The sequence below is a fragment of the Maniola jurtina genome, chromosome 13, assembly GCF_905333055.1.
Source record: "Maniola jurtina chromosome 13, ilManJurt1.1, whole genome shotgun sequence".
In the NCBI taxonomy this organism is placed as follows: Eukaryota; Metazoa; Arthropoda; class Insecta; order Lepidoptera; family Nymphalidae; genus Maniola; species Maniola jurtina.
This window is the reverse complement of record NC_060041.1, coordinates 12,962,046-12,984,573: the sequence shown is the minus strand read 5'-3', so window position 1 is coordinate 12,984,573 and position 22,528 is coordinate 12,962,046. Positions and strand designations below refer to the sequence as shown.

Below are 22,528 nucleotides of genomic sequence, written 5' to 3'. Positions count from 1 at the left end.
GTAACTCATGCCACCTAAATCGGGTGACGATAAACTTGTCGTTACTATCACCTAAATCGAGCAATAGCAACTCATGCCACCTAAATCGAGTGACGATAAACTTGTCGTTACTATTGCCTAAATCGAGCAATAGCAACTCATGCCACCTCCATCGAGTGACGATAAACTTGTCGTTACTATCACCTAAATCGAGCAATAGTAACTCATGCCACCTAAATCGAGTGACGATAAACTTGTCGTTACTATCACCTAAATCGAGCAATAGTAACTCATGCCACCTCCATCGAGTGACGGTAGTCGTTACTAGAAGTAGTAACTCATGCCACCTCCATCGAGTGACGGTAGTCGTTACTAGAAGTAGTAACTCATGCCACCTCCATCGAGTGACGGTAGTCATGCCACCTCCATCGAGTGACGGTAATCATGCCACCTATATCGTGTTAGCTTTTTCAAAAAAACTATTTAAAATTTAAAATAATAAAACAGATATTTGACTCATTCGACGTCACACGATCGCTTCCGAGCAGCCATCTTGAATCGATTTGTATAAATACGGCTGCTTGACGGTTTTTAAGCCAGTCTCGCTCCGACTCGAGACTCAACGACTATTAAATACTTTTGTGTTTAGGTCGCCAATTTGATTGAGTGGTTGCAATAGCAATTGCGCCCCGGTCAATTTAATATTGCAGTTAGGTTATTTAAAGATTAAAACTCTTGATAAGCCTCTACGCGTTGTGGCTTATGTCCTCGCGCAAGCTTAATATGAAGGAACATTTAATAACTTATAAAAATAGTTAAATTATAACGCCCCTTTTGGTCTAAGCTTACAGTTCAGAAGTGGGATAGAATTAACGCAAAAATCCACTTAAAGCATACAAAATATAGTTCACAAATGAATATAGTTCGAAGTTAAGGGACAACCCTGGTCCTAGAATAAAATGTGTTGGGACAACCCTGGTCCACTCATTCAACACCCTTTAAGGGACAACCCTGGTCCTAGAATAAAATGTGTCAGGACAACCCTGGTCCCGTAGTATTACGAACAACCGTGCCCCTACTAGTATTCTGGACAACCTGGCCTAATATTTATTTTCGTCGCTCGAGGTCGAACGACCCAATTTGGATGGCCGACTGTTAGCTTTTTCAAAAAAACTATTTAAAATTTAAAATAATAAAACAGATATTTGACTCATTCGACGTCACACGATCGCTTCCGAGCAGCCATCTTGAATCGATTTGTATAAATACGGCTGCTTGACGGTTTTTAAGCCAGTCTCGCTCCGACTCGAGACTCAACGACTATTAAATACTTTTGTGTTTAGGTCGCCAATTTGATTGAGTGGTTGCAATAGCAATTGCGCCCCGGTCAATTTAATATTGCAGTTAGGTTATTTAAAGATTAAAACTCTTGATAAGCCTCTACGCGTTGTGGCTTATGTCCTCGCGCAAGCTTAATATGAAGGAACATTTAATAACTTATAAAAATAGTTAAATTATAACGCCCCTTTTGGTCTAAGCTTACAATCGAGTGACGATAGTCGTTACTAGAAGTAGTAACTCATGCCACCTCCATCGAGTGACGGTAAACATGCTACACTACACTGCGCATTGCCACAACGGATCGCTACACTGCACCGCGCATGCACACATGAGATTGCCACACTACACTACGCAACGCCACAAGGGATCTCTACAATACGCCACGCGTCCACACAAGAGATCGCCATACTACACTGTGCATCGCCATAAGGGATCTCTATACTACGCCACGCGTCTACACAAGAGATCGCCATACCGCACTGCGCATCACTACACTACGCCACGTTTGCAAACAAGAGATCGCCAGACTCTACTAGAATCATCTACCACAGTCATATTCCACTGTCGATCACAATATTTCATTAATTTTCTCACGAACTTAATTGTCGTTCATCAAGTGAAAGGCGACAGAGACCACGTTAAACCGTTTTACTAGGATCTACTAAATGAAACTTAAGTTTTCGGTCGTCCTTGAACGCGGTAATCCTCTGACAAAAGCATCTGATTATTCAACGAGCAATGGACATAGTCGCGATCTATACTCAGTTATCCGTGTCCCAATTCTTAAAATCAATATTCGAATTAGAAATACTACATTCACCAACAATCTTGCATTTTAAAATAAAAAAAGTAGGTACCCGCTATTATCGTAATTGAAAAACTACGTACGTAAAATATCACGACCTTTCATGATATCAAAATGTCAAAACTAATTGTATCAGATGAGTTCACGAAACCAAATTTCTAAACTAACTCCATCAATCGTAACCTTACTTTAAATTTGCAATTTACTATCATCACTTGAATTTCTAATAACTAACCGGTAATATTGACCACTATTATAACGCCAGGTTTGCATTATTGTAATCCAATTGCAATCCTTTCTTGATAATAGAACATTTGGTATCAGAATCATAACAAAATGAAAACGACCAACCTGATTCATCGCCCGGTAACCAGGCGAATCTTACGTGCATCCATGCGTCACCGCTCTAACGCCCCGACACCGCTGTCGCAACCTGCAGCACCATAGCATGGCAGCCATGTGCGCGTTTACTATGCGCGCTGTTGCCATGCGCATTGTTACCATGCGCGCTTTTGCCATACGCGCTGTCGCTACCATTGCCCGCACTACTCCGCCAATCGATGACGAACACTGACTCGATATGTGATATTTCGCATTAACACTTCACAATCACATCACATCACAAAACAGAGTCACTGATTTACTTGATTGAAAACTCTCGTCTAAATTAGGTCGAAAAACTTTCAACGTTGTAGAATTAAATCGGTTATTCCCACAAAACGACGGTGTTTCGATATTGCTTTGTTTACGTTTCAAAATAGAAAAACACATTCAATTCCTGTTGCAACATGTTCCGCGAGGTAATATCGGTAGTAAGAGCCAGTTTTTGCAAGCGATAACCAAATCATTTTAAAATAAACAAGCACGTAAGACACACCGCTGTCTTCTCATTATTATTTTCAATGCAGAGGGTACTTTTAATTAACCTCGATTAAATTCTTTTAGCTTTCTAAGACTAGTAACTCACTAAATCAATCATCAGACTTCTCTGGAGCCCTAGGGGATCCCACTTCTGATAACGGAGGCCGAGGGTGTTATCAGGTTATCGTGGGCATATTTTCACTTTTTTTATTACTTTGTAGGCGCTTCTAATGATTATTAAGATTGAAGCATGATCTAACCACTAGTAAACCTGGATAATAACTAAGCGGATGTCAGGATAGCAACCTTTAGATTAACCGAGCCTTCGGGGGCGCACTAACGATATTCTTAGACTATCAAATGATATTGAACTACCCGCAACTACAAACATGATAACTCTCACTTACTGCACGTGACAACTTCCAGCGTAACTAGGTAAACCTAACCTAACCTACCTAGACCGGCTCCTTCCACCCCTACACCGGTCCCAAACCAACCATCTAACCTAATCACCACAATAACAACTCGTTCAACCACCAGTACCACTTTAGGTAACCACTATTCTAAAACCTACAGTTACAGTACGACACTCACACACCGTATCTACTGAGAACCTACTCGGACCGAAGCCAGCACAAGAATGAATCAAAGAGAATATAATATTGGCGTCACTCAGAAAAGCAGGTATTATTTAAATATTTTTATCGAATTATTGGAATGTCCTCTCAAACCAACACAAAAAACATCAGGTTCAATGTGTAGAGGTTATCCGAGAGTTTTAATCTAAACAAACTAATGCCAAAATAAATAATTTAATTAGAGCGTGATTGCTATCACAACATCTAATTATTCAGTTCACAATCCAAATACCGAAAATATGCGATATCGCTCCGAATCTCGGAAGGAGACTGAATTAAAACCTTCGAAACACCCGTATTTATGCAAGTTCAATCTTGTCGGCCTCCTAGTAACAGATTGTATGACATCGAATGAGCCAAATATCGATTTTATCAAACTACCTGCATTAGATAAATTAATAATTTTATATTATTTTTGACAACTCAAATCAATTTTTAAAAATAACCTTACAGTTCGGCCGTCCTGAATTTAACACGTCCTCGTGTTTCTAATCAATCTTGTCATGTCAGTCGCGGGCTTCCTTGCCCTAAGTCAAATCCAAATCATGGGCTATCCTGCCCTTCGTCAAATCATTAAAACCTACCCTTGAACTGCCGAACTCTCAGTTTTAATATCAAGCCAACAATAAATCCAAACGACTAACTTCTCATTCGATGTATACAAAATCTGAACCACTTATTGCAAATTACTTTCCACTTCACAAAAGACTAAATTCTTAAAAAAAAACTAAAAATTTTAATCACCAAATCAAACTCAATAAAAATTTTAATCAAATGTGGGTTGTTTACAAAAAGATACCAAAGCAAAATTAAGACAACGTGAGACACGTCCCGCTTCTGAATTATTGGCGTCACTCAGAAAAGCAGGTATTATTTAAATATTTTTATCGAATTATTGGAATGTCCTCTCAAACCAACACAAAAAACATCAGGTTCAATGTGTAGAGGTTATCCGAGAGTTTTAATCTAAACAAACTAATGCCAAAATAAATAATTTAATTAGAGCGTGATTGCTATCACAACATCTAATTATTCAGTTCACAATCCAAATACCGAAAATATGCGATATCGCTCCGAATCTCGGAAGGAGACTGAATTAAAACCTTCGAAACACCCGTATTTATGCAAGTTCAATCTTGTCGGCCTCCTAGTAACAGATTGTATGACATCGAATGAGCCAAATATCGATTTTATCAAACTACCTGCATTAGATAAATTAATAATTTTATATTATTTTTGACAACTCAAATCAATTTTTAAAAATAACCTTACAATAATCACTACTGGAATGAATCGCCAATCGCTACACAAATATTCTGATAATAATAAAATGCGAGAGTGAATTCTGAACACAGCAACGCGTGCCGATCAAAATCCAACTCTGACAATGACAGCTAAACAAATATGGCTGCGTTCTTCACGTAACGTTACTTTTCACGGAGTCTATGACATTAAAACCTCTTTTTTAATATTGACTCTACGACATATATAATAAAATTGTAGAAAAGTGGTGTCTGTACAATGGAAATATATAAAAAAAAGGAGCAGGGGTTGTTATTATATCGATGCCGAACCCGAAATTGTAATTAAATTTTTTTTGTCTGTTTGTCTGTTTGTCTGTGTGTTTGTGCACGCTAATATCAGAAACGGCTTATTCGATTTAGATACGGTTTTCACTAATATATTGTAGTAAGCTTCACTTAACATTTAGGGTTTATTTCATGTCAATCGGTTCATAAATAAAAAAGTTATGTCAATTTAAAGAATCACGGCGAATATTTTTAACGTACATGCTGCCCGAAAAGTCACTATTCCACGCGAACGAAGTCGCGGGCACAGCTAGTTACTAAATATTTTTGAGTAAATTCACAAGTTTCTAGACCCAGCAGTGGTTTGAGCTTTAATTAAAATAGGTACCATTTTAGACATTTTAATTGATTGTCAGTTGTTGAATTTGTGTGATAATAATAAATTAATTATTTATTTACGTAAACTTAAAACTAGAGCTACGAGGGTTCCAAACGCGCCCAGGTTTGAAAAGAACCCATAACAAACTCAACCAGGTATTTATGCAGTCCCCCTTTTAATTTTGTTTCCATACAGCTACAGTTTTTTTTTTTAAATAATATCGCGTGTGGGTTAACATATTATACCTATCTAACAAGGCTCTAATGTAACGAGCGGAATTTCTTAATATCTCCACAAAATAGGAAACTAAATATTATCACACTGTAATTTCATGTACATAAGCTATAAGATATTTCTATTAAGGCTTTCTACAAACGAACGACATATTGCTGATATTTTGACCAAACGTCAAAACGGTTAAGCGGATAGGCCGTGAAAAGCTAGCAGACAGACATACTTGACATTTAGGTCTCTAAAAATCCCGTGGGCAGTCTTTGATTTTCCGGGATAATGTAACTTTTACGGTTACGGCCGGACGGACGGACAGACAGGCATCCACGTTCGCAATTCTAATGTGCATTAAACTTGTTCCTTGTGCAAGTCAAGATTACAAGGATCGACGGATTAACGTCAATCGGTCAAGAGTTTAAAAAACCCCGTACTCGGGTATTTTTTCCGACAAACCGCGCGATTTATCAAAATACCCTACAGGTTTTCTTGACAGACACGACAAACGGCCAGACAAACAGACGGATAACAGAGACAAGATCCTATACGGGTTCCGTTTTTTCCTTTTGAGGTACGGAACCCTAAAATCCTTGAACTCAATGTACCGGCCACTTTGGGTGCTACTTTACCATTATAGGTAAGTAGATTGACACGTCGATTGAGAAAAAAAAGTGTTATAAAGACAGGCACTTCTACTATTTTTAAAGAAGGGTGTGATAAGTTTGACGTGTGTATCTGTGTATATGTCTGTGGCATCGTAGCTGCTAAACTATGAACCGATTTTAATTTAGTTTTTTTTGTTTGAAAGGTGACTTGATCGAGAGTGTTGATAGCTATAATCCAAGAAAATCGGTTCAGCCGTTTGAAAGTTATCAGCTCTTTTCTAGTTACTGTAACCTTCACTTGTCGGGGGTGCTATAAATTTTTAATTTCCACTTGTGCTGTCGTTAGTTTGTAAGATCGCTTAGATGTATAAACGTGATGAACAAACAATGCAACATCGTGAGGCGCTAAGTGATAAAGCCTTTATAAATTTGAATAATAAATGAGAAAAACACTTAGGTAGGTACCTAAAGTTTCTACGCTTATAAAATCTACTGAAGTAAACAATAATATTATGGCTTTGCGACAAACCTAACCCAACTCGTCGTCAGAATCATCATTTTTTTTTTAATTTATTTGATAAGTTGACACTAAATTGTAACAACAGCTCATAATACTTAAAATACTTAGGTAAAAATGTCTTAGTCCACGCTGGCCAAGGTGGACTGTGGATTGGTAATTCAGACACCTTTGAGAACATTATGCAGAACTCAAGCATGCAGATTTCCGTTTGTTTTCTTCACTGTTAAGTAAAGCAAGTTATACCTACTTAATTGCTTAAAACGCATGTAGTATAACTCCGAAAGTAATGCGTGCCCGAGATCTGAACGACCCCTCAGACGCAATGATGAGCGCTGCTTATAAATCCCGGTTTCGATTCCCGGTAGGGCATTTTGAGAATCTAATTATAATTTCTAATCTGTCTCTGGTCTGGTCTGGTGGTAGGCTTCGGCCGTGGCTGTAGTTACCACCCTACCGACTAAGCCTTGCCGCCGAGCGATTTAGCGTTCCGGTACGATGCCGTCTAGAAACCGATAAGGTGTATGAACTTAATAAAACTACCATACCATACCCTTCCAAGTTAGCCAGCTTATATCCTAGACTGCATCACTTACCACCAGGTGAGATCGCAGCCAGAGGCTAACCTGTATCGGAACAAAATAGGTAACTTTGTACCTACTTATCTAATATTATTACCAGTTTAAAATACTTATAAAGTAATTTTATACGAACAAAATACTTACAACTCAAAAATTTCTCGTCATCAGTCAGCAATATCAAAACGCCTTTGCTGAAGTTTGCTGCATTGACTTCCCTATTAATTTATGAATACCTATTGTTCTTAATAGTGCAGCATTTATTTTACTCAATTAAAAACACATTAGCACCTTGACGATCGAAAATCAATTTCCGATACCAACCATGATCTGGTATTGCGTCGATTTTAAATTTTCACACTCGGAAAATTTTCACTAAATACAGTTTCTTTCCTTATTATTTATTTTTTCGATATTTTTATTTCAAACAGATTACTCTAATAAATCTGTGTTGTAATTACGATATTATATTATTTCAGGCAACATTTTTCACTTCGAAAATAGAACTCCTATTTTGAAATTGGAACACAATCAGATGTTTTCTGTTTACATTGAACGCCTGAAACTCATTTCCATTGGCTCTTTAAAATAAACATATAACTTGTTCTGCGCAACATGTATAAATTCCACTCGGTGATAGAAAGAGATGGGTTGTAAGTAAACTATAAAAATGCACATAAATTGCAGCTGTCTTTTTTTAACTCGCAGTTATTAAACACAGTGCACTGTCCATGTTATGTTTGGCATTCGAATCGGATTCTATTTTGATTCCCATTCCGCGAATTCGAAATTTAAATATATTTTTTTTATATGATTGAGTATAAGTCTATGTCCACACTATGTAGTATGTGGAAGTATAAAAGGTCCATTTCACACGCGAATAGTATTAACAGGGCACCGATCCAAAATTCCGCGTTGGAAACTTGTGAAACTGTTCTATACACGGCTGGCCTCTGTGACAACGAATACCATACTGAATTCAACATCTTGATTCTTGGCTGTAATGACGATATTTTAGTACGTAGTACGTACTACGTCACTCTATCTTGGCGATCTATTCAAACAAGTTGATGAGTTTTTGATTAATTTTTATATGGTATCACTTCACTTATAATTTATGGACTTTGGATAGCCTAAGGTTGAAATTATACTACACACAATGTATGTGTGTATATCAGAAAAACAAAAGTTCAAAAGTTCAGTGTTTTTAAATGAAAAAAAAAAACGCTTTACTCAGAAAAAAATTGTTGATGTTTACATCGCTTTTTATTTAATTCACTTCATTCCATACATTATGATAGTCAAGGCAAAGGAAAACTTAATTTTAAAATTTAAAAAAGTTTCATTCAATACATAAAAACCACTGTTTTGAAAAAATTGCAATTTTTAAAAGTCACTTGTTTTTTATAACACCTACACGGAGCAAAGGATTTTAAAAAGTCCACTGAAAAAGGCGCGTTACTTCGCGCGGAAAAACAAAACGCAATAGACAGTTGTTTTTTTTTTTTTTTTGCAAAGGATCACTTTTATGCAATCTGCATCCGAAGCACATAAAAAACGATGTCCAACTGATTATAAGGTGACAATTTATAGGTGATCTAAATTTAAAAATATACCCAAGGCCCGTTACGCTTTTGAGTTCCGGCATTTAAGAATGTCAATCGTGCATTGTTTTGTTTAAGAGGAAAACCATCTCGAATGACTTAGACGATTTCACCTTCAAACTAGCAATTTTGACATGTCATGACCCTCTATTGACAATTAATCAAGCAGACATTTCAATCTGCGAAATTTACGCGGACTTTTAGTATTTTGACGTAGGAGGGTAAAAGATCCAGTACATGAACGAATAAGGATTACCCTGACTTTCACCTAAAATTAAGATATATGAGAATTGTTCTATATATAATTTTTATTTTTTGTGTATCTGTACACAGTATATCAAAAAATCAAATAAAATGCGTGGTATTAATTATTATAAATTATTTTATTTAACAAAAGGATAAATTGCCAGTAAATGAACTGGAAATTTCAGTGAATGAACGAACTCTATCTAGTGCATAAACTCTCGATTCCTATTAATAAATTCTTAAGTATATTTTCGGCTTGGAATTTAAAAAAAAATGTCAGATTTTCAGTTTTTGACTTATTGTATATTTTTTTCTACATTTTGCGCGATAAATCAAAAACTCTTTTACATAATAATAATAAATAAAACCTGTTTTAGAATGTATAATAGAGCCCTTTCATATGATATTATCCCCTTTGGTATAGTTATCTTAGTTTGAAAGTCACCTAAATTTTCTGGAAAACAGTCCAAATGACTACAGAGAAAATGAAACTTAACGCTCTTGTTGCATCCAAGTCGCTGGAAGTGCAACATCAGCTACTGAATGTGTTAAGAGTAGTGAGAATAATATACCGTAACACAAGTGTCTGATGTTATCAGATTTGTTCATTTGAGCCGAGAAGCCACATGTTCTGATGCTTTTTAGACAATCTAAGATCTCTCATTAAGTGATCCAAATAATTTTGATTGAATGGTCTAAGTTGAGATGTAAAAAAGTCACTACATCGTCACTACCTTCTGAAAGTTCTTGAAATGGTAGATTAGAGGTACTGGGTTGGGGCTGAGGTACAGATTTATCACCAGAAGTCAGAATCGTTCAAATTGCAGACTGCAAGTTACAATAGAGCCGCTTGGAACAATTTTTTTGCTGTTTCTTCTGGTAATATTCACAACGCAGAAATAATAATCATCATGGTGTTTAGATGGTTCGCGCCAAATAATAAAATTTTTTTTTAGTAAAAGTAGTTAACTATTCTTATTTGCTCATAAACGCAACGAGGAAATACAGCTTCCACATATAAAAATTGGAGTCCAGGCCTTGCTGTTAGCTGCTAATGGGTTCTCAAAGTAGCCCGAGTATGCTTGTTTTACTGGGCACAAAAGGAAAGAATGAAAGGAGCTTACCCAGTACATCTTAAAAGATCCGTTATAGATACATGCATCCTGCCATGCCTTACCTATGCCAGCCAAACCAGGGTCCAGACAAAGAATATAAAAAGAAATAGTAACTTGCTAAAGGGCGATGGCAAGTTGCATAAATTAAGCAAAAAATATTCAAAGTGAGAATTGAAGACATAAGAAAAAAGACAAAGCCTACAGACACCTTGAGACATGCCCTAAAACTGCAATGCAAATGGTCATATTGTATCGATTTTTACAGATGAAAGAAGGACAGGTAGGTAGACCGAAGACGCGTTGGTCTAATGCTATTGTGCAAATCGCGAGAGAAAATTAGCTTGATAGTACCAAAGACAGAGAGAAATGGGGATACCCAAGAGGGATCCATATCCAAGAAAGAAGAATACCAGAATAAATATAAAAAAAATTCAAAAGAAAAATAAAACCGATTTCAAAATCACAAACACTAAAAAGTAAAAAATAATTTAAGTTATTGTGGTTTTTGAAGTCGGTTTTATTTTTCTTTTGAAAATTTTTTATTTCAAAATTTTTAGTGGCCCCACTGTACTATAATAATATGCCATGCCCAGCTAAAACCCTACTGTTTACTAAGCAATTACACTGATCGCGAGCAATTTGCTCTTATCCATTGAGGAGTTCTGTTCTCCATCTCAGAAGATATTCATCAGAACTTCATCAAATTTATATGGGACCACCTGCAAAGTATACCTAGCTTTTCAAAAAAAAATAATTTCCAAATCGGTCCAGGCGTCTTTGAGCAATCGGTGAACATACATTAAAAAAAAATTGAATTTGCTCTTATCCATTGAGGAGTTCTGTTCTCCATCTTCAAAGATATTCATCAGATCTTTACCAAATTTATATGGGACCACTTGCAAAGTATACCCTATCAAACAAAAAAAAAATCCAAATCAGTCCAGGCGTCTTTGAGTAATCGGGGAACATACATAAAAAAAAAGATACCGACGAATTCAGAACCTCTTCCTTTTTTTAAAGTCGGTTAAAAATATACTAAGATTTACTAACATGGTGTTATACCACAGAGTAGCAAACAGAGGCAAAGCTTCTAAGAAGCGAGCAAATTTTATAACTATTTTGGTAGGGTTGGCACTGGAGGATACAATTTAATTAACAATAGTTATTTGTTCAACAAGATGGTAAAGTTTGTTTTTGTTGTGATTGCCTAGTTTAAATATCGATCAATAGATCTAAATATCGATTTTGAACGAAATCAGTCAATTTAGAAAGAATTATAAATGGTGCCAACTTTTTTAAATTTTGGTTACAGTTTCCTATTTTGTGATCCCAGGGAGCTCTAAATATCGATTTTGAACGAAATCGGTCAATTAACAAAGAATTTCAAAATGGCGTCGACTTTTTTAAATTTTGGTAACAGTTTCTTATTTTGTGATCCCAGGGAGCTCTAAATATCGATTTTGAACGAAATCGGTCAATTAACAAAGCATTTCAAAATGGCGTCGACTTTTTTAAATTTTGGTAACAGTTTCTTATTTCGTGATCCCAGGGAGCTCTAAATATCGATTTTGAACGAAATCGGTCAATTAACAAAGAATTTCAAAATGGCGTCGACTTTTTTAAATTTTGGTAACAGTTTCTTATTTCGTGATCCCAGGGAGCTCTAAATATCGATTTTGAACGAAATCGGTCAATTAACAAAGAATTTCAAAATGGCGTCGACTTTTTTAAATTTTGGTAACAGTTTCTTATTTCGTGATCCCAGGGAGCTCTAAATATCGATTTTGAACGAAATCGGTCAATTAACAAAGAATTTCAAAATGGCGTCGACTTTTTTAAATTTTGGTAACAGTTTCTTATTTTGTGATCCCAGGGAGCTCTAAATATCGATTTTGAACGAAATCGGTCAATTAACAAAGAATTTCAAAATGGCGTCGACTTTTTTAAATTTTGGTAACAGTTTCTTATTTCGTGATCCCAGGGAGCTCTAAATATCGATTTTGAACGAAATCGGTCAATTAACAAAGAATTTCAAAATGGCGTCGACTTTTTTAAATTTTGGTAACAGTTTCTTATTTCGTGATCCCAGGGAGCTCTAAATATCGATTTTGAACGAAATCGGTCAATTAACAAAGAATTTCAAAATGGCGTCGACTTTTTTAAATTTTGGTAACAGTTTCTTATTTCGTGATCCCAGGGAGCTCTAAATATCGATTTTGAACGAAATCGGTCAATTAACAAAGAATTTCAAAATGGCGTCGACTTTTTTAAATTTTGGTAACAGTTTCTTATTTTGTGATCCCAGGGAGCTCTAAATATCGATTTTGAACGAAATCGGTCAATTAACAAAGAATTTCAAAATGGCGTCGACTTTTTTAAATTTTGGTAACAGTTTCTTATTTTGTTATCCCAGGGAGCTCTAAATATCGATTTTGAACGAAATCGGTCAATTAACAAAGCATTTCAAAATGGCGTCGACTTTTTTAAATTTTGGTAACAGTTTCTTATTTCGTGATCCCAGGGAGCTCTAAATATCGATTTTGAACGAAATCGGTCAATTAACAAAGAATTTCAAAATGGCGTCGACTTTTTTAAATTTTGGTAACAGTTTCTTATTTTGTGATCCCAGGGAGCTCTAAATATCGATTTTGAACGAAATCGGTCAATTAACAAAGAATTTCAAAATGGCGTCGACTTTTTAAATTTTGGTAACAGTTTCTTATTTTGTGATCCCAGGGAGCTCTAAATATCGATTTTGAACGAAATCGGTCAATTAACAAAGAATTTCAAAATGGCGTCGACTTTTTTAAATTTTGGTAACAGTTTCTTATTTCGTGATCCCAGGGAGCTCTAAATATCGATTTTGAACGAAATCGGTCAATTAACAAAGAATTTCAAAATGGCGTCGACTTTTTTAAATTTTGGTAACAGTTTCTTATTTTGTGATCCCAGGGAGCTCTAAATATCGATTTTGAACGAAATCGGTCAATTAACAAAGAATTTCAAAATGGCGTCGACTTTTTTAAATTTTGGTAACAGTTTCTTATTTCGTGATCCCAGGGAGCTCTAAATATCGATTTTGAACGAAATCGGTCAATTAACAAAGAATTTCAAAATGGCGTCGACTTTTTTAAATTTTGGTAACAGTTTCTTATTTCGTGATCCCAGGGAGCTCTAAATATCGATTTTGAACGAAATCGGTCAATTAACAAAGAATTTCAAAATGGCGTCGACTTTTTTAAATTTTGGTAACAGTTTCTTATTTTGTGATCCCAGGGAGCTCTAAATATCGATTTTGAACGAAATCGGTCAATTAACAAAGAATTTCAAAATGGCGTCGACTTTTTAAATTTTGTGGTAACAGTTTCTTATTTTGTGATCCCAGGGAGCTCTAAATATCGATTTTGAACGAAATCGGTCAATTAACAAAGAATTTCAAAATGGCGTCGACTTTTTTAAATTTTGGTAACAGTTTCTTATTTTGTGATTGCAGGGAGCTCTAAATATCGATTTTGAACGAAATCGGTCAATTAACAAAGAATTTTAAAATGGCGTCGACTTTTTTAAATTTTGGTAACAGTTTCTTATTTCGTGATCCCAGGGAGCTCTAAATATCGATTTTGAACGAAATCGGTCAATTAACAAAGAATTTCAAAATGGCGTCGACTTTTTTAAATTTTGGTAACAGTTTCTTATTTCGTGATCCCAGGGAGCTCTAAATATCGAATTTCCTGTTTTGTGATCCTAGGGATCCTCAGATATTGATTTTGAACAAAATCTATGACAGTTCAAGAAAATAGATTTTAAACACTATTTAAATTATTATCATTAACATTAAATTAAATGAAAACACGACGCGCGACGTGTACTGCAGCCCCTGAGCTTGAGCACAGGCCGAGCCGGTATAAACCGATTTCTCTCCGTACGCGACGTAGCGCCTGTGCTCACGCACACACGCGCCTCAAGCTTGTAGTAGTGTACCTATCGTAGCGCGCTTGTATGAAGCTTTGACTCTGTTCGCTACTCATGTGGTTATACAACGCAATACCACACTCACAAACACTCGTACAAACATACAACACACTCACACACACACATGGACGCACGCACACGCACTTTTGAACGGTTTGAACGGAACACGGTTTTGAAATTGAAATTGAAAAAAGTGTAAGAATTTGTAAGAAAATATTTAAAAAAGGTATATCAGCCGGTTTTTTATTCCAGCTCTTAATACATGTAAAAACGTCCAATCTGTTCATTTACTCGAGCCTTTACCCTAGTACCTAATTATATCGACCGGCCCATATCAAAGTACCTAATTATATCGACCGGCCCATATCAAAACAAAGTAAATGTCATTTTTCCGAAAATCGTTTTATGTCATAAGCCTAACTTTCATAGTATGTCCCGTTGTATTGTAAGGACACCCACATTAAAGTAAAATTAAAAGCTAGTAAGTCGCTTTGACCATTTTAAAACATAGTAAGTCTTTGAACTGGCTAGGTTTTTATAGATTAATGCGCCTTACTAAGTTTTTAAAAGGAATTAGATTAAATAAAATAAATATCACCCATTATCTAAATACCATGTCAAAACAGTAAATACTTAATAATGCATTAAAACTTAAAAGTAAGATAGGAAAAGTCAATGACCTCTACATGTCAACTGTTAAAATATGGTTTGCAAGGGAAATACTTTGCATAATTACATAATGTTTTTAGGGTTCCATATCTCAAAAGGAAACACGGGACCCTTATAGGAACACTTTGTTGTCTGTCTTTCTGTCCGTCTGTCCGTCTGTCGTGTCTGTCAAGAAAACCGATAGGGTATTTCCCGTTAACCTAGAATTATGGGCAGGTAGATAGAATAAATCCGAGAACAAATTTCGTGATTCTAGATCAACGGGAAGTACTGTATAGGTTTTCTTGACGGACGGACGGACAAATGGACAGACAGCAAAGTGGTCCTTTAAGAGCTCCGTTTTTCATTTTGAGGTACAGAACCCTAAAAAAGAAAATGATGCACATGTAATGAATAAATGTGTTGACCAGTCTTCACACTAAAATATTTTAACCCCTTTAATTTAAAAACTGTCATAGCCTAGTGGTTAGAACGTCCGCCTCCTAATCGAAGGTCGGGGGTTCGATCCTGGAATCACGCACTACTAACTTTTCAGTTATGTGCGTTTTAAGCAATTTAATATCACTTGCTTTAACGGCGAAGGAAAACATTGTGAGGAAACCTGCATACCTGCAAGTTTTCCATGTTCTCAAAGGTGTGTGAAGTATGCCATTCCGCATTGGACCAGAAAGAACTACGGCCTAAACTTCTTTTGAATTTAAACCACTTACTAGGTTTTGATCTGAGAAAGAAATTTGACATTAATTGACAAAATTGAGAGACCTAAGCTTGTATAAGAACACAGAAGTGTCATAATTCGTATTCACTTTGCCTAACGTCTCTCAGAGAGCAGAGAGAGATTTAAACTGTTTCTTATAATCACTGGCCATATTTCAAATGCGAAAGTGTGTTTGTTGGTTTAATATTCAATCACGCTGCAACGGAGCAACCAGTCGACGTGGTTTTTTGCATGGATACATTTAAAGACCTTGAGAGTGACATCTCTCTCCGCATCGTATTCTTTATTGCTGAGGGTTGTGACCTCTTTCCATTATTCCTACATCTAATGGTAGGTTTTCTTGGGATAATAATGCAGTGGGTTCAAAGAGCCTACGGAACTCGACTAGAAAAACGAGATTTTGACACTTAGGTTTAACGGTTATGAATTAGTTATTAATATCAGTGATAAAATTGATTAGGGCTGTCAGGTAAAATGACATTTATCTCGGAAAATCAAAGAGTGTCCACGAGATTTTTTTCCAAGTTTGCGCTACTAACTACATATATTATGAAGAGGAAAGGTTTGTTTGTTTGTTATCGATAAACTCTGAAACTACTGAACTACTTGCACTAAAGACATAATCATCAACATCAACCGACAGACGTCCACAGTGAACATAGGTCTTTAATAGGGTCTTCCACATGCTACGGGTTTGCGCCGCCTGAATCTTTGCGCTTGCGCTTGACGACAATCATGCTTTAAAGAAAGCAATGATGAGGTCCAAGTTGGAGCACGCTTACCTAGAAGATGCCTATTCACTCTTGGCTTGCAGGTATCTAAGGTATATATGGCAGGAAACACGGCCGCCGAAATGGCGTTCCAACCTTTAGGCTCTCCACATTGCCCGCAGCATGAATCTGAGCTTTCTTATGAGACCCATGGTTATATTATGTACATATAATATCTCATAAGAAAGCTCTAACACACAATCCAGCTAAGTAAGTCCAATTTCGAAAAAAGCTAGCTAGCCGACAAATCTAACTCAGTTAGGCAGCCTTCGGGAACCTTCGAGATGTCTCTGTCCAAAATTCCTCAATGCTTGAAGAACAGTCATTGAATAGTGCATATTGTCAGTGATGAAATATGGATCCGAAATATAGGTCTTTTTTTTTGTACACAGGAAATGCCTGACGCATACCCCTCCGTCATGTGGGGCTTGCACCAAACTTGCACTACTACGAAATCCATTTCGGAACACGGCACCCGGAACGAGGCGCGCTATCTCCTAACATAGGTATAATACCTATTTAGAACACTTACTATCTGTCATCATAATCTATGACAACCTCCGAGTATTTACCTGGTAAAACCGTAACTTTAGAATAAAATTTAGTATATAAGCAGGCTTCATTTAGAAATGAAAAAATCCCTATTTTATTTTTCAACGATTATAAACACAACTTTCATTCAAAAATAATAAGCTTAAATTCATTTTAAATAATATTTTGCGACGAAATGACGCGCGCAGTCCGCCCGTCATTAGAGTCCAGTGGACACTGAATTCCATAGAGCGCCTGCAAGAAAATAAATAGCACAGGAAGTTTTTTGGTTAGTTTTAGATTATTTAAGAAACGAAAAACATTTAGTATAAAACTAACAGTTAAAATTGATTGCTAAACCTAAACATATCATTTTCTGGAGGTTGGCTTCAAAGTATCAAGATGTTAAAGAAAACTTTTACAGAACAAGTTGCGAACAGCAATGTTTTCAACTTGGTTTTTTTTTTTATTGGGATAATGTATACTAAATAAAAAGAGGCCCTTATAATCTTCACAAACTGAAGTTTTTAATTGCATGTATTTAATAGCTGTTAATGCTTTAGAAAAATAAACAATTTACTTCAAAGTACAGCATTTTTGCGATTTGTCAAATAGCAATTACCTTAAATTTAATTAATTTATACGGTCACCTTATTGGCAAAAAAAACCTTATTTGTATTGAAGTAAAAACACATTTTTACTTATAAGAATTTATAATTAATCAAGGCTTATTTTTTCGGTCAAGGGTAGGCTAAATTCGAAAAGGTTGTAGATTCGAAGTTCAAACCATAATGTTGGTTTAACTATTATGGCACCGATGCAAATAAATTATACTTATCTCACGGATAAAATATATGACATTTACAATACAAAAAAACCGGCCAAGTGCGAGTCAGACTCGCGCACCGAGGGTTCCGCACTCGGGTAATTTTTCAGACATTTTGCACGATAAATCAAAAACTATTATGCATAAAAATCTATTTTAGAATAATATACAGGTAAAGCCCTTTCATATGATACCCCATTTGGTATAGTTATCTTACTTTGAAAATTGAAACACATTTTTTTAAATGATGTAACCACAAATTAACGGTTTTCGGATGTATTCCTTTACTTGTGCTATAAGACCTACCTACCTGCCAAATTTCATGATTCTAGGTCAACGGGAAGTACCCAAGATTGTCTTGACAGACGATAGACGGACAGACGGACAGACGGACAGACGGACAGACGGACAGACAGACAGACAACAAAGTAATGCTATAAGGGTTCCGTTTTACCTTTTTAGGTACGGAACTTTAAAAACGTTCGCAACAGTTTCCACGCGATTAAAAAACCTAAATCCACACGGACCAAATCAGGTACATCAATCAATATGATCAATCAATCAATCAATCGGACAAGGTATCGTAAGTATATTATACACTAGAGGATGCCCGCGGCTTCGCCCGCATGGATTTCGGTTTTTAAAATCCCGTAGGAACTCTTTGTTTTTCCGGGATAAAAAGTAGCCTATGTCCTTCCCCGGGATGTAGTCCATGTCTGTAACAAATTTCATCAAAATCGGTTCAGCGGTTGGGCCGTGAAAACGTAGCAGACAGGCAGACAGACAGACACACAGACAGACAGACACACTTTCGCATTTATAATATTAGTATGGAAGTATGGATATAAAAATACGTATCTATAATTTTATAGTGAACACGGCCGGTGATACTAGTTTGCCTAAGTCAAATCGGTCAAATGAATTATAAAAATAGCAAAACATTTACATAAGTTATCTATGCGCTGGTGTTACCTGTCGTGACAAAATAGATTAGGGGAAATAATGGATGGATCGTTGTAGTAAAGTAATTAAGCCGCACCTCTTCATAAGAGCGGCCTATGCACGGCCGCAGTTGGCCGACTGCTCGAGCAGTGGAACAACGTACACGAACTGCTCGAACAATTCTTAACTGCTCGAACAATCATTAACTCGAACTGAAGTTGCAAATTACTATACTTTCCTACTTGAAAAGTCGTTGCTAACTGCACTCATAGTTATTGTCAACTGCTCAAACAGTTATTAACTGCTCGAACAGCAGCTGCAAATAACAATACTCGACCAGTCGTTGTATCAAGTTTTGTAGGAATCTTAAGTTACCCGACGTCCTGAGAAAGACATTAGGTTATGTAGGATTTTTACCTACTAAAACCCTCAGCGCTTGTTGGGTGGCTCCAAAAATTTTCACGAACACACCGGTGCCTTGCGCGACGCCCATTGGGCTCATTTCAGAGAAGGTCCGTAGCTTTAGAGCCTAGAATATATTATAATCAGCTAATCAGCAAATACACTCAGTTAACTTTTGTGAGTGTTCATACAATCAAGGATCTTTGCGTTCCCAAACACATTGTCTCGTAGATCTCTAAAAACAATGCCTTAACAGGCACTAATTATTACCGAGCATATTGGGCCAACGTGTACTGGAGGCATTAGAACAACTTACCTCATTGGCAGTGCTGGCTCGGAACAGATAGCAGTGGAGTAGACCCTCCTTCTCATTGAAGAGTATGTAGAACAGCTCGTTCGGTCTTCCAGGCACTTGACTGGCCCTGTACAGACAAAGATCTTATGCAAAACTAGACGATGTCTGTGACTTCGCCTGCGTGGATTTAGGTTTTTCGAAATCCCGTGGGAACTCTTTGATTTTCCAGGATAAAAAGTAGCCTATGTGCTAATCGAGGATATTGTCTATCTCCATTCCCAGCCAAATCCGTCCAGTAGATTTTGCGTGAAGGAGTAACAAAGTACAAACATACGCACACACACACACACACACACACACATACACACGAACTTTCGCCTTTATAATATTAGTGTGATAAGACAAAGTAAGATAACTATACCAAGTGGGGTATCATTATAAAAGGGTTTTACCTGTACATATTCTAAAACACAGTTTTATTTATTTTTGTACATAATAGTTTAAGATTTATCGTGGAAAATGTCGGAAAAATACCCGAGTACGGAACCCTCGGTGCGCGAGTCTGACTCGCACTTGGCCGGTTTTTTTAAACATAATATCTACTCGGATGAAGTAGCGGGCATCATCTAATATTGACATAAAATAACACATTAGGTATAAGTTAAAATAAGTATGTATGTTAAAACTCAAGATTATAAGAGAGTTAAGAAAAAAGAAAAATCAACGATTTTTCAAGTCAACGTTGTTCGGTTCGTTTGTGTTGGTACTTACCGAATTAGCACCAACATGCTTTATGTCAAGAAAGTCACTTTACGAGAGCAAAGTTATATCTAGGTCTCAAATCTAGGTCGAGGCTTTACCTATATTGAGGTCTTGATGTCAGTTTAATACGACTAGCCTATATTTACCAGCTCAAAATCGTCTTAAGATATTAAAAATCAACTTGATTCCATCCAATTTCATACTGATAGAATTTTTGAAAATCGGTGAGATGGTGAGGCGATAGTATTTTTAACCGACTTCCAAAAAAGGAGGAGGTTCTCAATTCGTCGGAATCTTTTTTTTTTTTTTTTTTTTTTTTTCTTTTTTTTATGTATGTTCCCCGATTACTCAAAGACCCCTGGACCGATTTGGAAAATTTTTTTTTTGTTTGAAAGGATATACTGTGCATGTGGTTCCATATAAATTTGGTGAAGATCTGATGAATATCTTCGGAGATGGAGAACAGAACTCCTCAATGGATAAGAGCAAATTGCTCGCGATCACTGTAATAACTTACCTAGTAAACAGTAGGGTTTTAACTGGGCATAGCATATTATAGTACAGTGGGGCCACTAAAAATTGTGAATTAAAAATTTTCAAAAGAAAAATAAAACCGACTTCAAAAACCAAAAACACTAAAAAGTAGAAAATAATTTTTGTTTAGCTACACATGTAATGTACCTAGGTATGAAGTCGGGCGAGCTTCACTCTTGGATTTCTAATTTTGTTTTAATATGCTCGCTCGACTTCATACCTAGGTACATTACATGTGTAGCTAAACAAAAATTATTTTCTACTTTTTAGTGTTTTTGGTTTTTGAAGTCGGTTTTATTTTTCTTTTGAAATTTTTTTTCAAAAATGCAATATTTTCGAAACTGAATTGCATGCAATTGGGATACCTATCGTTAGAATCCTTACATCATCTTCTTTTTTTTGCAAGACAAATTCAAGATGGCGGACTTGCATTTACGAAAGTTTCAATTATTTACCGTGTTTTGTTTTGATTGATTTTGATAACTAAGAATGAACTTAGAATCTAAGTTATTTTACCTCAATATATCCACAGTGCGATGCACTATCACAGGCTCAAAATTCCCATTGTAAGCTTTCAAACAACCATCTTCTATGGCTACGCTTAGCTGTGGACAAAGAAATTTTTTTTTTCATTTTTTTTAAAAGTCGGTTATTACTTATTATTTCATGGAAATAACCTTATTTTAGCAAACCTTTCAAGGTATTTATAGTACTTATACGCTAAACCATTTTACTCATATTGTAACTGAAACTGAGAAATAGACCTTATCTTCTTTTTTATCTACTAATCACAGGAAACGATTTTGTAAAATAGTGTTTTCAGCCCAACACCGGAGCATCCTCAGGAGACGTAGACCTTACAATGCTTGCTTTTCTAACTTGTAAGGTCTACATCTCCTGAGGATGCTCCGGTGTAGGAATGTAAGCTTTTGAAGTTTACCTTTTCTCTAATACCAGTAGCTCGGATCTCCCTCAACAACCAGGGCAGCATGGAAATTGAGAAACGCCGGTCCATCGCAGTGTAGCCGAGGTACGTCACCGACGTCAGCCTTGTCTTCATTTTGACCTGCAGAAAAATTCCAAATCAAAATATAGGTAGTAGGTACCTACGAGTACCTATATAGTGCAAGAAAGGTTAAGATGTCAATCGGGGTAGTATAGAAGCAGGCGTTATTTTGCGGAAGACCATGACATACAAAGAACCAAAAGCTTAATTTGCTATAATCCGTCAAACTAAAGAAATCTGTATGGTGCAACATGCAGCATGCGACATGCACCGCCCGCCCTCCCACTGATAAACATGCAGGAAAAGCCAGCTACCAAGCAAGCCACTCGCACCACCACCACAAATTGCAAATTGCAAATTGCAATTATCCTCATTGTAAGGTCTACATCTCCTGGGGATGCTCCGGTGTCGGGGCGAAACGTGCGTTGAGTGGTGTTGGGATTTGTGTGGTGCTGCGTGGTGGTGGTGCGTGTGGCTTGCTTGGTGTCTGGCTTTTCCTTAATGTTTATCAGTGGGAGGGCGGGCGGTGCATGTTGCACCATACAGATTTCTTTGGTTTGGCGGATTATAGCAAATTAAGCTTTTGGTTCCTTATATGTCAATCGGGGTGGTGACGCCCCGTACACACGCACAGCCCCCGCGCTAACCCGGTGCGGGATAGCGCGGGTGACGTGCG

General features: G+C 36.6%; 1 protein-coding gene across 4 annotated transcripts in view; it reads right to left on the bottom strand.

The window, feature by feature from the left end:
• Nucleotides 1–22,528, bottom strand: part of LOC123871026 (TBC1 domain family member 1) — a 61,619-nt gene that overhangs the window by 36,948 nt on the left and 2,143 nt on the right. For 2 of the 4 annotated variants that reach the window (XM_045914557.1, XM_045914556.1), the window contains exons 2-4: nucleotides 21,787–21,912; nucleotides 21,363–21,451; nucleotides 19,572–19,677 (exon numbers count right to left, since the gene is read on the bottom strand). In XM_045914557.1, coding sequence (XP_045770513.1) covers nucleotides 19,572–19,677; nucleotides 21,363–21,451; nucleotides 21,787–21,906 — 315 coding nt within the window. In that variant the 5' untranslated portion in view covers nucleotides 21,907–21,912. Of the gene's footprint in view, nucleotides 1–7,607; nucleotides 8,814–19,571; nucleotides 19,678–21,362; nucleotides 21,452–21,786; nucleotides 21,913–22,528 lie in introns of those variants that run through there. The other 2 variants (XM_045914558.1, XM_045914559.1) reach the window with 1 other exon arrangement.